General features: G+C 39.3%; 1 protein-coding gene across 3 annotated transcripts in view; it reads right to left on the reverse strand.

Annotated features, from left to right (window-relative positions):
• Positions 1-444: 444 nt before the first annotated feature.
• ABHD5 (abhydrolase domain containing 5, lysophosphatidic acid acyltransferase) overlaps positions 445-12,386 on the reverse strand; it is a 33,286-nt gene continuing 21,344 nt past the window's right edge. For all 3 annotated transcript variants that reach the window (XM_023620625.2, XM_023620624.2, XM_023620626.2), the window contains 4 exons: positions 6,974-7,128; positions 4,277-4,388; positions 1,432-1,618; positions 445-905 (listed from right to left, as the gene is read on the reverse strand). In XM_023620625.2, the coding sequence (XP_023476393.2) occupies positions 816-905; positions 1,432-1,618; positions 4,277-4,388; positions 6,974-7,128 (544 nt within the window). In that variant the 3' untranslated portion in view covers positions 445-815. The remainder of the gene's footprint in view (positions 906-1,431; positions 1,619-4,276; positions 4,389-6,973; positions 7,129-12,386) is intronic.

The following is a 12,386-nucleotide window of genomic DNA, read 5'->3' on the forward strand; positions in this document are numbered from 1 at the left end:
TTCACAGAAGAGTACTAATGGGGGTTTTTAAAAAGAACAGTTCTTTTACTTAAGGCTTTTCAGTACTTGAATCTCTTAAGTATTAATGTCATGTTTCGCTGGAAGTGGAGAATTATATCACAAATAGACGACTCCACAGAGTTATGCTGATGCAGATATGTCAGGATGGATGACATTCAAAACGTTGAACATGGCTTTGCAGCCATAAATAGAGAACATGGGAAAAACAGAAAAATTAATGCTAGTGATCAACTCCCATCTTTTTAACCAAAATGCTATCTCATCACTCCATTTCAAAATGAAGTATTCTACACAAGTGACAGTTTTACATAAAAACACATTGAATTTTGATTAACTATATCAGTTATTAGACATGGTAACAACAAGCAAAGAAAATAAAGTGCACTTTTACAGGATATAAAATAATAGACCCAGAAATCACTCTTTAAAATTGGCAATATAGAATGTAATATAAAAAGTACTTGACATAGCAAAGTTATATAGAAATGAAAAGAATTTCAGTTGAAAAATTCTAATTTTTCACTATAGCAGAAGGACAAATAACCTTTATTAAAGCTATTAGGTTTAGAGACTCTTGTATATTTCGATTTTGTGTAGGAGAAAGGAAAGCCATTCTTCTAGAAGGCACTAACTGGTTTAAATGTGCAAGCAACTTCACAAAGAAAACATGTGCAAAGTACAGTCAAGAAGACTGCCTCATTCTTTTGTTGTATTCCTTACTCTTCACCATCGACTGAATTACTGCTGAGGGATTGTATCAGTCAGTATGTTTTCCCACATCATCTTCAGTGTGCTCAGTCCACAGTGTCACAGATCTCTTTTACTTTCTGGTTGAAGTCTTCTGGTTGATCTGCATACACATAATGCCCTGCCCCAAGAATGGCCTGAGAAAGGAAAAGCAGTCAGACGGTCAGTGTGTAAAAGCATTTAATAAAATGCAATGATATAAGCAAAGACTCTAAGCAATGAAAGTGAGAACAGCTATATGTAAATAAAACATAAAAGAAAAACCAACACTGATCTGTAGTAATTATACATTTCCAGCAAATTAAGGAGCTGAGAATAAAGAGAAAAATCTATTGAACCTTACTAAAATTTTAATATGCAAAAAAAATTTCTAAATTGACTACTAATGATAGGACCAGCAGATAAACTGAACAAAGTGAGAATGTACTCCTTGTGAGGTGGGAGTTGCTCGAGGTGCTACTGGACCTGTCCTGCTTTTAGTCACTCCTACCTCAAAGACTCTCTGCCTCTAGGGACAGGCAAGGCCCCCAAGAAAGGCAACTTACTGTTGGACATGAAGACTTGTGTGGGCCAAACTCTGCCCCTATCACAAGTGATATCAGGTCTCTGACTTAGGCTGCGCGTTTAGTTCAGATGTGAAAGCAGAGAAAGCCACACACTTACTATTGTCTTCACATATGAATGTGGTCGTAATGACTGGATGCTGGTACCAGAATTGCCATCTATGCAGGATCGGGCGCCATAGATCACTGAAACTGGAATGTCAGGGTGCATTTTACCAATTCGCTGGAGCATTGGCCTTTTTGCCCATCCGTAAGGAACAGTCATATTTTTGAATGCTGTCTCACCGCTTAAAGGAAAAGGAGAAAATCACAGGTATTACTTCTGTGGATGAGTATGTCTCACACTCATACCTCTATCAAAACACACTCATATTTAGCTTCTCAAGACCCCATTTAAGAAAAGCCTCAGCTTAAAGGGAAAATAATTTACTAAAATTGTAAGGAACAAACCTCACGGAAGACATATACTTCTGTATATACCCCACAGAAGATATATGTTTTGTTAGATAAACAAGGATGCTCCAAACTCTGATTGATGAAAAAAAAGTATCATGTTCTAAATCCAAACAAGCAACCCTAACTCCGTATCATTAAATTATTAAATTCCCTACAGGGATAAGCTAAAATGTGTTTTTTCAGTCTAACATTTCAAATATAGAAGGTAGCTTTTCCACAGGTTCATGGTACCAGTTTTTTACCTGTAATGGGAAAATCAATAACAAGATAAGAAGAAACTCAGATTAAGTATTCTTTTGTATTGTTTATATTGTTAATTTTCTTATTTAACTTATTTAAATTTCTTATTTTCTTATGGTGTTTCTAATAAAAATTAACAATTTTTATTATGGTGTTTGACATTTTAAAAAATCTCTCTGGCTGGGGGGAGACTGTGCCTCCTGGAGCTAGCAAATTCTTAGAGGTAGAAAAAAAAGTGAGGAAGGCTGACTCTGCATGAGGAACATGTCTTTGATATGCAAACTAACCAATCTGGAGCCATATCTCTTCTGTCCAGCCCACATATCCCAGGAGGCAATATTCCTCTGCCTTAATCATCTCAGGGCTAGGTAAATAGAGACCAACCCTACATCTTAGAGGCCACAGAAATTATTCAACTAGCCAGTCCTAAACTGTTCATCCTTCCCTGCCTTGCCTTTTCTGAAGAATCCAATGAAGGCTGTGGCCTAGACTTTTCCTTCACCCCTATGTTCTGCCACCTGACCAAAATCTGGCAGCCCCCTGTGACCCTTCATGGCATTCAGTGACCCACTCTCTAGGACCTGTGAATATAATAAAATTTGTTTTCTTGGGCCTCTTCTATATCTTTTTTCATGACCACACCTGACTGACCATCACATAAAAGAACAAGGAACACTTGGCAAACTCCCAGGATAGATCCATTTTGCTGTCATTTCTGCTTCCATTGTGGTACTAGGCAAAATTACAAAATGTATTTTATGAAGAATTCAAGTTCCTCCACAAGAAAGGCAACACACTAGGACTACACAGACCTGGGTAATCACGAAATGTGAGCAAGCGAAGAATAAAACACTTCAGTCATGCAGGGAAATAGATGAGGCACCTGGGACAGACCAGGTGGAAGTGAATAAAGATCTAATCTACCAGACCCAATTGCCTAGTGAGTCACAAAACATTAATCTCTTGAGTACCCCAAACCGCTCCAGCCTCCCTCACTCTTGGCAGAGAACCTCTAACCTACTTTATTCAAAAGACTAAGGCTACAGCTACACTTCAACAGCTTTCACGGCCTCAATCTTTTTAATAAAGTGTGTGTAGATATCTTCCACCAAAAGTGAGGGAGGAGAAAAGGCAAGGGAGGCTGACTCTGCATCCAGCCACAGCCTTTCACCCAAGCCTCAGTCTTAGAAAGGACGAGGTATTACTTCTATGTTTTAAAATGTGGTCCACGGCCCACCTATACTAGAATCATCTGCAACATTTGTTAAAGAGGCAGCCCATCTTTAACAAAAGGGCTTTTGTTAAAGGCCCAAAAGTACCTGCTGAATCAGAGTCTTAGAGACAGGGCTCAGGAATCACATTTTTGACAAGCTCTCCCAATAATTCTGGTACACAACGAAGCATGAGAACCGGAGCTCGCACCTTGACACTCCACTCTTGATCCTCTCCCTAGCGACTCTAGGGTCCTGTCTTTCAGGTTTTTCCTAGATCTCCACTAACTTCAGGCTCTGTTTTCTCCATGGGTGCCTTGCACTCAACATCCCTAAGTCATATTTTTTTAAAGATAAGAAACACTTCTGTTTGGTCCTCTTGCTCCCTCTAGCTACTATGCTCTCTCTCTCTCTCCTTCTTCTAATCACTGTCAAAATACATGCAGAAGCCCCCTCCCCCTCTACTCAACCCCTCTCCCATGGCAGCAGTGTTTCGGATGCTGATCTATAGACATTAAGAGTTACTCTGTAAAAAAGGGGTATAATCATCAACTGAACTTGAAAAATGTTGCATAGCATCTCCCATGCATTTGGGGATTTAATACCGTTTGGCAGAGTAAAAGATTATAAGAAGATCCAAGGTATAGAAAACCATTTACTTTTGTTTTAATCCAGCACCCCTATTTTTGTAGAATATTCATACTCAGTTTGGAAATGCTATTTTACTTGAAACTCTCTCAACTCCAACCACTTTCTAGAACTGCCTAAGACCAAGATTTCCTCAAGTTACCCATAAGCACCTTAGGGCAAGATAAAGTACATCTTGCTTTTTAAACTCCCATCAGAATCTAGCACAATGTTTTATATAGTAGGTATCCCATGAATAGATGAGTAAGTTAAGAAGTAACAGTCATTTAACTACTTGTCCTTTTAAATTTAGTCATTTAACTACTGATAAAAATCTCCTGGACTATTCCTATATTTAAAAAAAAAAAGTCTAAAACACAAACACAGTAAATTTAGAATCATAACCCTTACCTTGGAGTCTGTACATTACAGTGGTAGATGTATTCTGTCACAGTATCATCTTCAAACATCGAAGAATACTTCCGTTTGAAATCAGGCCTTAAACGCTGCACTAGACTTAAACCTATTTAACAGGAAATGAGTGTTTTAAATTATATGTATGTTTTAAATTATAATAGATTTACAGACTAATTAAGACGAAGTTTTAGTGTTTGCTTGTATGCTGTGTTACATGCTACATATATACATGTATTCAAATATATATTTTAGGTAGAAAAAAAGCACAGATCCTAGAAGCTGCTCTCCTCAAGTTCCCTAAGATCAAAATAAAAATTAAAGAGTTAAATATAAAATTTAATTTTATAAATATATATCTTTTAATTTTATATTTTATTTATATATATTTATATATAAATATATAAATTTATATTTATATTTATAACTTTATAAATATAAATAAAATAAAAAATTAAATATAAAAATATACTGACTTACAGATGTGCTTTAGAAGCTCAAAAACATAAGTTAGTTGTCTAAGACTTCTTTTTGTAGGAAAATAAATTCTATTAAACATGGCAGGTGAACAGAGCAGCTCACACATAAAATTAACTTATTAACTTGTATTTCTTCCACAATTCCAACACATTAACATCTAAATAAAGTGAATTGGGATATATAAATATTTCTGTGGGAAAATAAATTCAGTTTCTGCTTGGGTCACTAGCAATACTCCCTGCTAAGGCCATCCACAGTGGCCTCCATGGTGCCACTCCTGAGGTGAGAGGCAGGGACTAGGCCCCCAAAAGAAAAGAGGGAGAAGAGCGGGAGCCTTCGTCTAGTCATCTGTTTTCCCTTCTAGGGTCCCCAAGACTGGCCAGTTTCTCTTTCTGCTATCACTGTCCATTAACCTAGCAAAGTCTTACTTCTTTCCTGGCCCTACTTTTCTACCTGCGAAGGAATTATACAGCTCCATCAAGACTTTCTAGGATGCAGCTGACACTCTACATCACCCCCCACTAGCACCTCCACATGCAAGCCATAATGGGAGACAGAGGACATGGCTTTAAAGGTCCCCTCCCCCCTAAGCATCCTCCCTCCCCCACCCCTGTCTCCAAATTTCTTCTCATACTTTAACTTTTCCCATAATTGCTACTTGTGTAACTGTGAGCAAGCAAAATCCACTTATATTTCAGGACTATACAGATTAAACGATGTAGTTCATCAAAGGAGAACCAGGTACCTAAGAAGGAGTGGCTCTATTAGAGAGGGGTGAAAGACTGAGGGGAGGGAAAAAGGCTATCTATAAGAACACTGAGGGAGCGTAGTGTGGTTACCAGTTCAACTCCTGTGCCCTCGTGTGATTCCTGCAGTCCCACTGTTCTCCCTACCTCAAAGGGCAAGGAGGGCCAGGCCTGGCTGAGGGGTGCAGAATCTACAGTCACCTATGCAGCAGTATTTCCATACCCTCACCCACAACACCACCCACCCCCCCCCATACCCCATGCCTCTCTTCCTTTCCTGCTGTAACAGAACCTAACTTTTGTATATTAATTAGGCAGCAACATGCCCAGGAAAGCAAGCCCCTCACTCATCCCTTGGGAACAAATCACGATTGATCGGTCACAGAGATTTCTTCTTTTCTGCTGGTAGAAGAACTAGGGGTGGGCAGAAACATAAGCGGAGGTCTGCTGGGGACTTCCAGGTAAGATTTTTTCCCCCTGACAAAGAGCATCTTGGAGAGAAGAACCATTTTCCATGCTTTCCCTTCTTGCTCAGAGTGCTGCTTTGTGGGACAATGCTTCCTGCCATAGCAGCCATCACACAACTGTGAGGAAAAAGGTCGAGAGAATCACAGACACAGACTCAAACCCTAACAACAATTAGCTAGCTACGAGAACAAATGCTAAAACCACCTGCCTCTAGACTGCTTGTTAAGGAAATAAGAAAAGGCCTTATGTTTTAAACCACTTAGGCAGTGAGTTACTTTCAGCTAGAAGTGCTTCTAACTGACATAAGTTTTAAGAGAAAAAGGCAGAGGTCCAGACCATCACCATCTCCGACAACAAGGAAAGGAAATTCCCTTGGCTGTGGGGCTGAGACAGAGGAGCTGAGAGTCAAGTGAACTTAAATCAGAGACTAAACATTGGTACCCTCAAAATGTGACCAGAAACACAAATAAGGAGTCCCCAAAATCTTTGTGGAAAAGGATGACTATCTTCTAAACACTCTAACATTATGGGGCAAGGAAAGAATTTGTAAGTGTGATGGTGTCTGTCGTTCCCATGGTGGATCAGTCAGGCTTTGTGACCTACCTGCCGGCTGGATATGATCAACCAGCCAAATGCTCTCTAATGTTCACCAACAGGTCAACATGCTGCACTTCTCCCAATGTGCTGGGCTAGCAGATAAACCTCCCAAAGACACTCTGCTTGCTTGGCTTTTTTCAGAATGTTCAAGGCCAGCTATCCTCATCCTCAGCATTTCCTGCCTATCTCTGCTTTGCTAATTACCTGTAATGTTTACAATATAAAGACTCCTCTTCAAGGAGAAGAGTCTGGTTTCATTCAACTTTATGAATGGACTGGTACTTTTTAGGAGGAGGAGAAAAATTGTTTCCATTTTTTTGTTTTAAGATTTTCAACTAAAATACTCCTCTACTGCTAATCTATAAACATTCTGCTTTCCTAGGACACAGACATAAGCACTCACCAAAGGGCCCTGCAATCCTGAGGCCAGCTAAAGGGTTAAAAGGAGTCAATGCTGCTCCCAAGGCTCTGATCCAAACTGGAATTGGTCTGTCTTGATCAGCAAGGTCTGGTCGCTCAGGAAAACCCCAAGGCTCCACTAAAATGAGATGATTAACCCTGTTGGGGAAAGAACAGATTTAAGTTCATTTAGCACATTCACCCTAGGACGATAAAGAACTAACACAATTTGTAAAGGTAGAATGAACCACTTTCAAACACCTTCACATCAAAGAGAAAACTAATGACTGAACAGGATACATCATGCTCTTATTCTGTGTGAATTCTTGAGATTTAATAGGATTTGAGAGGTGTATGGTAGAAAGAGGGCTTCATTTTTAATGTATCTAAAAATGGATAATAAAGGATGTGTGAAAGGGTACATGAAAACTATGTGACTATCCTTGAGAAACAAGAAAAGATAGCATTTGTTGTTATTTAAGCTACACTCTGGCAGATGATATAGATCACCAACCATTCAGAAAAATCCAATGGTTCCATGTATCTCAAGGGTGACACTAAAGAAATGACTGAGATTAATGTTATACTCATATGGCTTCAGACACCAACAATAGTTATCTCCTATTCTACCAATCATTTTAAAAATGTAGTAGGCATTAGGACTTTAGGCAGATTGAAAAGGACTTTAAGTGAACTTTTCACAAACATAAGGATAATGTAATAATATGGGCTGAAAAAATACCCCCCAGTTTGGGATTCTAGCTTGGTAAATAGGAACACACCTACCCTACCCATGACATCATGGTATACTGGTATTAGATTCTGTTCCCAACCCTTCCTAATTTTCTTCTTTACTGACCAAACAGAAAACCTTCAGTCTCACCTCACATAACATTGTTTCATATCACTAATACTTTTATTTCTTCCATCTTATGAAACCTCTATGTGATGAAGGAAAACCAGAACTATCAGCAATACCTCTATGTGGCCAAATCATGGTCTTATACATCATAAAGATCCTGAACAAAGTATAAAGCTCCTCTTGACACAAGATGATATTCAGCTGTAATCAAAACACCCAACAAATACCAGCAAAAATCTCCCAAGGATGAATAATAATTCATAATTATTATTTATTTATTAAAAATAAAATTATTAAACATGATTAAATAAAATTATTAAATACTATATTATTAAAAATAAAATTATTTATTAAAAATAAGCCATAATTGAACCAGAAAGGTAAAAAAAACAGAACATGAGAATAGATGGCTATTATTCCCTACAGAAAATGTTTCATTATTTTTGTCAGCACAAATAAAGATGAGTTAGTAATGAATCCTTTGCTTTGCTGCATTTTCCCAAACAGAAAGCTTCAGAACATAGACCTAGATCATAAAGCTCCAAGCCCTTGGAGAATACTCAGCCCAATCTTTCATCCTACAGATGAGAAGGAAACTGAGATGCACTATGTGACCCAGTCCAGGACACAAAGCTAGTTAATGTAGAACTCAGGCTAAAACCCATACTGCCTCACGCCAGTATACTAACAGATGCCAACAAGCCATTGGGCAGAAGGCTCTGTCTCCTAAGAACATGCCAAAAAACATAAGATAAACATATCAGTAAAGGTAAAGCTCAAGTTTCAGCAACTCTAGGCCAGTCCTAACACTGTACTCTAGATTTCATAGCCTTCAGAAGATTTGTGGAATGTAACTAGGAATCTTTATGGTAATATATGATACATGAGATTTCCATATACTCAAGTGCCTTCACTGCTTTAAAGTGTTAAGAGACTATTTTCTAACAGTGTATGGGAAGGGGGATAGGAATGAGTTTGTTTTGTTTTTTAATGGCAGAGACAATCTCTGATATTTTGACTGTCTCCTAAATTCCTCTTATTACAGCCCACAGTGAGAGCTGAGGTGGGTGGGAGGGCGTGCCAGGGGTATGACTGGAATTAATGAAACAGCCACCTAGTTGAAAGCAGCAAACAATCATGTTAGGAAACAGCCAGTATTACTCACTACTGACTTACCTCCTAAAGAGAAAATGAACCCTTTATTAAACATACTTTACCTTAAAAGATGATTAAATTTTTGTTACAGATTTGTTAAGGATCTGGCCCAGTCTGGTCTAGGCTCTTACTGACCTGCTACCTCAAGAAGAGGCAGGACAAAGGAAAACCTGAGGGAGGGAAACTCTCATCTATCCCTGGTTAAGTAGTTATTCTGTTTTTGCCTTAGTTTTGGCTTGCCTTGTTTAATATGGATCTTCAAAATATCATCTCTAGGGGCTGGCCCAGTGGTGCAGCAGTTAAGTTAGCACGTTTTGCTTCTCAGCGGCTCGGGGTTCGCTGGTTCGGATCCCGGGTGTGGACATGGCACTGCTTGGCAAAAAGCCATGCTGTGGTGGGCGTCCCATGTATAAGGTGGAGGAAGATGGGCATGGATGTTAGCTCAAGGCCAGTCTTCCTCAGCAAATAAAAGAGGAGGATTGGCAGTAGTTAGCTCAGGGTTAATCTTCCTCAAAAAAAAAAAAAAAAAAACCATCTCTAGGTAAAATGCCAGTTTAACAAGTTATACAAAGTATATATACTAGAGCAGATAACTTTCCTTTTTTTGGGAAAGGAAGTAAATTGCTCCAATAATTGGTCCGTCCTGTGTCTTCAGAACCTAGCATGGTGCTTAACACTTGGAATATGCTCAGCACACATTCCATGTTCCCTTTGGTCCCTGTCTATAAGGATACACAAATTTTATAAAGTATAACCATAGATTAAGCACAGGTGTTAGTTCAGTCTGGTCTCCCAGATGACATCAGAACGTCACTGTTAATTTCTTATATTAATCTTGCAAGTTACTACTCATTAGTGAGCAGTAAAATCCATTTAGAGAGTCAGAGCCACTTTGGAATAGGAAAATATATCACAACAAGCATAACTCCACAAAACTTCTGTTTCAGACACACACACACATATAATTCTTACTTGAGGGTTATAGTCAAAAAAGTTTGAAACCCTTTTTTACTTTATTTTTGAGCTAACATCCATGCCAATCTTCCTCTACTTTATATGTGGGTCACCACCACAGCATGGCTAATGAGTGGTGTAGGTCCACATCCAGGATCCAAACCCATGAACTCGGCCTGCTGAAGCAGCGCACACTGAACTTAACCACTATGCCACAAGACCAGCCCCTGAAAACAATTTTTTAAAAGCTCTGCAGCAATGTCTAAATTGTAGTTGTACATTATCTGCTTCCACCACACGTAAATGACCTCAGAAAGTAATTGTTGCTTATTTTTGGTTTAAGGATTTTAAATGAGACAGACCATGCAAAGCACTTAGGTTGGTGGCTATCAGATAATAAATACGCAGAAATGTTGGCTAGTTATAGTAGCAAAAATAGGAAGACTATTAGACCACAATTTATTCCAGGGAGCATGGGAAAACAGTGATTAGAACCATGTGAGCAGCAAGTAATTTAACTTCTATTCTTCAGGAAAGCCTCATCACAGGTTTTGGCTCAGAGATTATTATAACCCGGCACCAGACTAAGTTCCCAGGCTATCTTCTCATCTCCTTTTCTAGTGAAAGATTATCTCCTCATCTGAAGAATTATTTGGTTTTAACATATATCTAAACTATTATAATATTCCAGACCCTACCCTGTAATATTCCACAGAGAAGACCCTAATGGGATTGTTAGTTCACAGCCAAGATTAAGGAATGGGTCTAGCCAAACAGCAGATGTGAGTCATCCTATCACATATTTTTGTCAAGAATCAGAGACTCATTCAAACTACAGGGAAACAAAGAACCGGCAGAGCAGGAACAAGAGAACAGCCCATCAGTTTGGAAACAAAAAGGCATTCTTCTCTGGGTTAGTCATTAGAGTAGGTCTTGCGTTTGAAGACGGTGAGCAAATTACAACCTAAAGAGCAAGGCGGTAGACAACACACCTGCTCCCACATGCTGGGACAGCTGAGTATAAATGCTAACAAGGGTATATAAACCTGACTCATGAGATTTAAAGTCAGCCACCAACCAGAAAACATACAAAACCAAGAACGATCAGACCCAGAACCAAAATGCACAAGGGAGTCTACGGGACGTACTTGAGGAACAAGGAAAGGAACAAGAAGACTAGAAAGGACTCTAGTCAGTGCATAAATGAGGCATTCTCAAGATGAAGTTAGCCCCAGGTATTTCCCATTGGCTCCAAGCCACTGGGGGTGGGGGATGGGGCAGGTTCAGAGAACAAGCAACTAAACACCTCCAACTTCAGGTCAAGTACAACAGCCTTTCGTCATAAGAGGGGCCGACAAGAAATGTTCAGCCTAGGTCTACACAGTTAGGAGACAGTGCCAGGCAAGGTCAAAAGATCAGATGATCTGAAAACTTTTTAGTGGAGAAGTAAAGACCAGTTGTAACCTATTCTATTCTAACTTGGAATAGATCCCTTTGCTTAACACCTTCTTAGTAAGTAAAAGTTTCTATAGTGTCCTTTTCCTTAGTTTATAACAAATACGTATAAAACACAGATAGTCTCCCTATGGAGTCCTGAGCAGCAGGGGCCAGAAGGAAAGGAAAATTAAAAGAAAAATCTAATAAGCACATAAACGAAAGAAAGGAGATGGCATCTTTGGCTATTATTGCTGGCTTACTCTACTCTCCCTTCATTCCCATCTTAAGGTGATCAGACATTGCCTGATGAAGAACGTTTTACAGAATGGCAGCCAGTATACCACCCAACTGTTTATCACATGGCACATTAATCTACAAGTGAAATTACAGATGGCATCTGTAACTATTACACACTGTGGTGAGAAAACTGAGATGAACTAAGGTCATCTTCTTGGAAGGAACCCAGGGGTTGTGCCCCCAGTGGAGTCATCTACTAACTGGTTCATAACTTCTCTGCCCACCAGCCACATGGCCTTTCCAGAATGGTCCAGACATCCACCTAGCACAGGGCCTTTGCAAGGTCTGTCCTCATTGCCTAGAATGCGCTCCTGCTACTCCCCTTTGAGACGTCAACCTCAGTTCAAGTTGCACTTCTTTAGGGTACCATATTGGACCCCCGAGACTGGGAGAGATTCTCATCAAGAGTTCTCACAGCACCGCCCACTTCCCATGCCCAGCACTCACCACAGCTGTCATGCTACTTGCGTGGTTATTTAATTTGAATCTCTTCCCACAATATACTGTAAGCCTTAAAAGCACAGAAAGTCACTCAACATTATTTAAACACAATCAATCTGCTGGAACATGGTGTTAGGAGTATTTCATTCATCACCAATATTTCAATGGAGGAATCATTTGGGTACTTTTACACAAAGTATCACAATTGCTGAATACTGTTTTTAAACAGTATCAAGAATCCACGTAAAATATGTGATCACTGCCACAAGTT

The sequence above is a fragment of the Equus caballus genome, chromosome 16, assembly GCF_041296265.1.
Source record: "Equus caballus isolate H_3958 breed thoroughbred chromosome 16, TB-T2T, whole genome shotgun sequence".
NCBI lineage: Eukaryota > Metazoa > Chordata > Mammalia > Perissodactyla > Equidae > Equus > Equus caballus.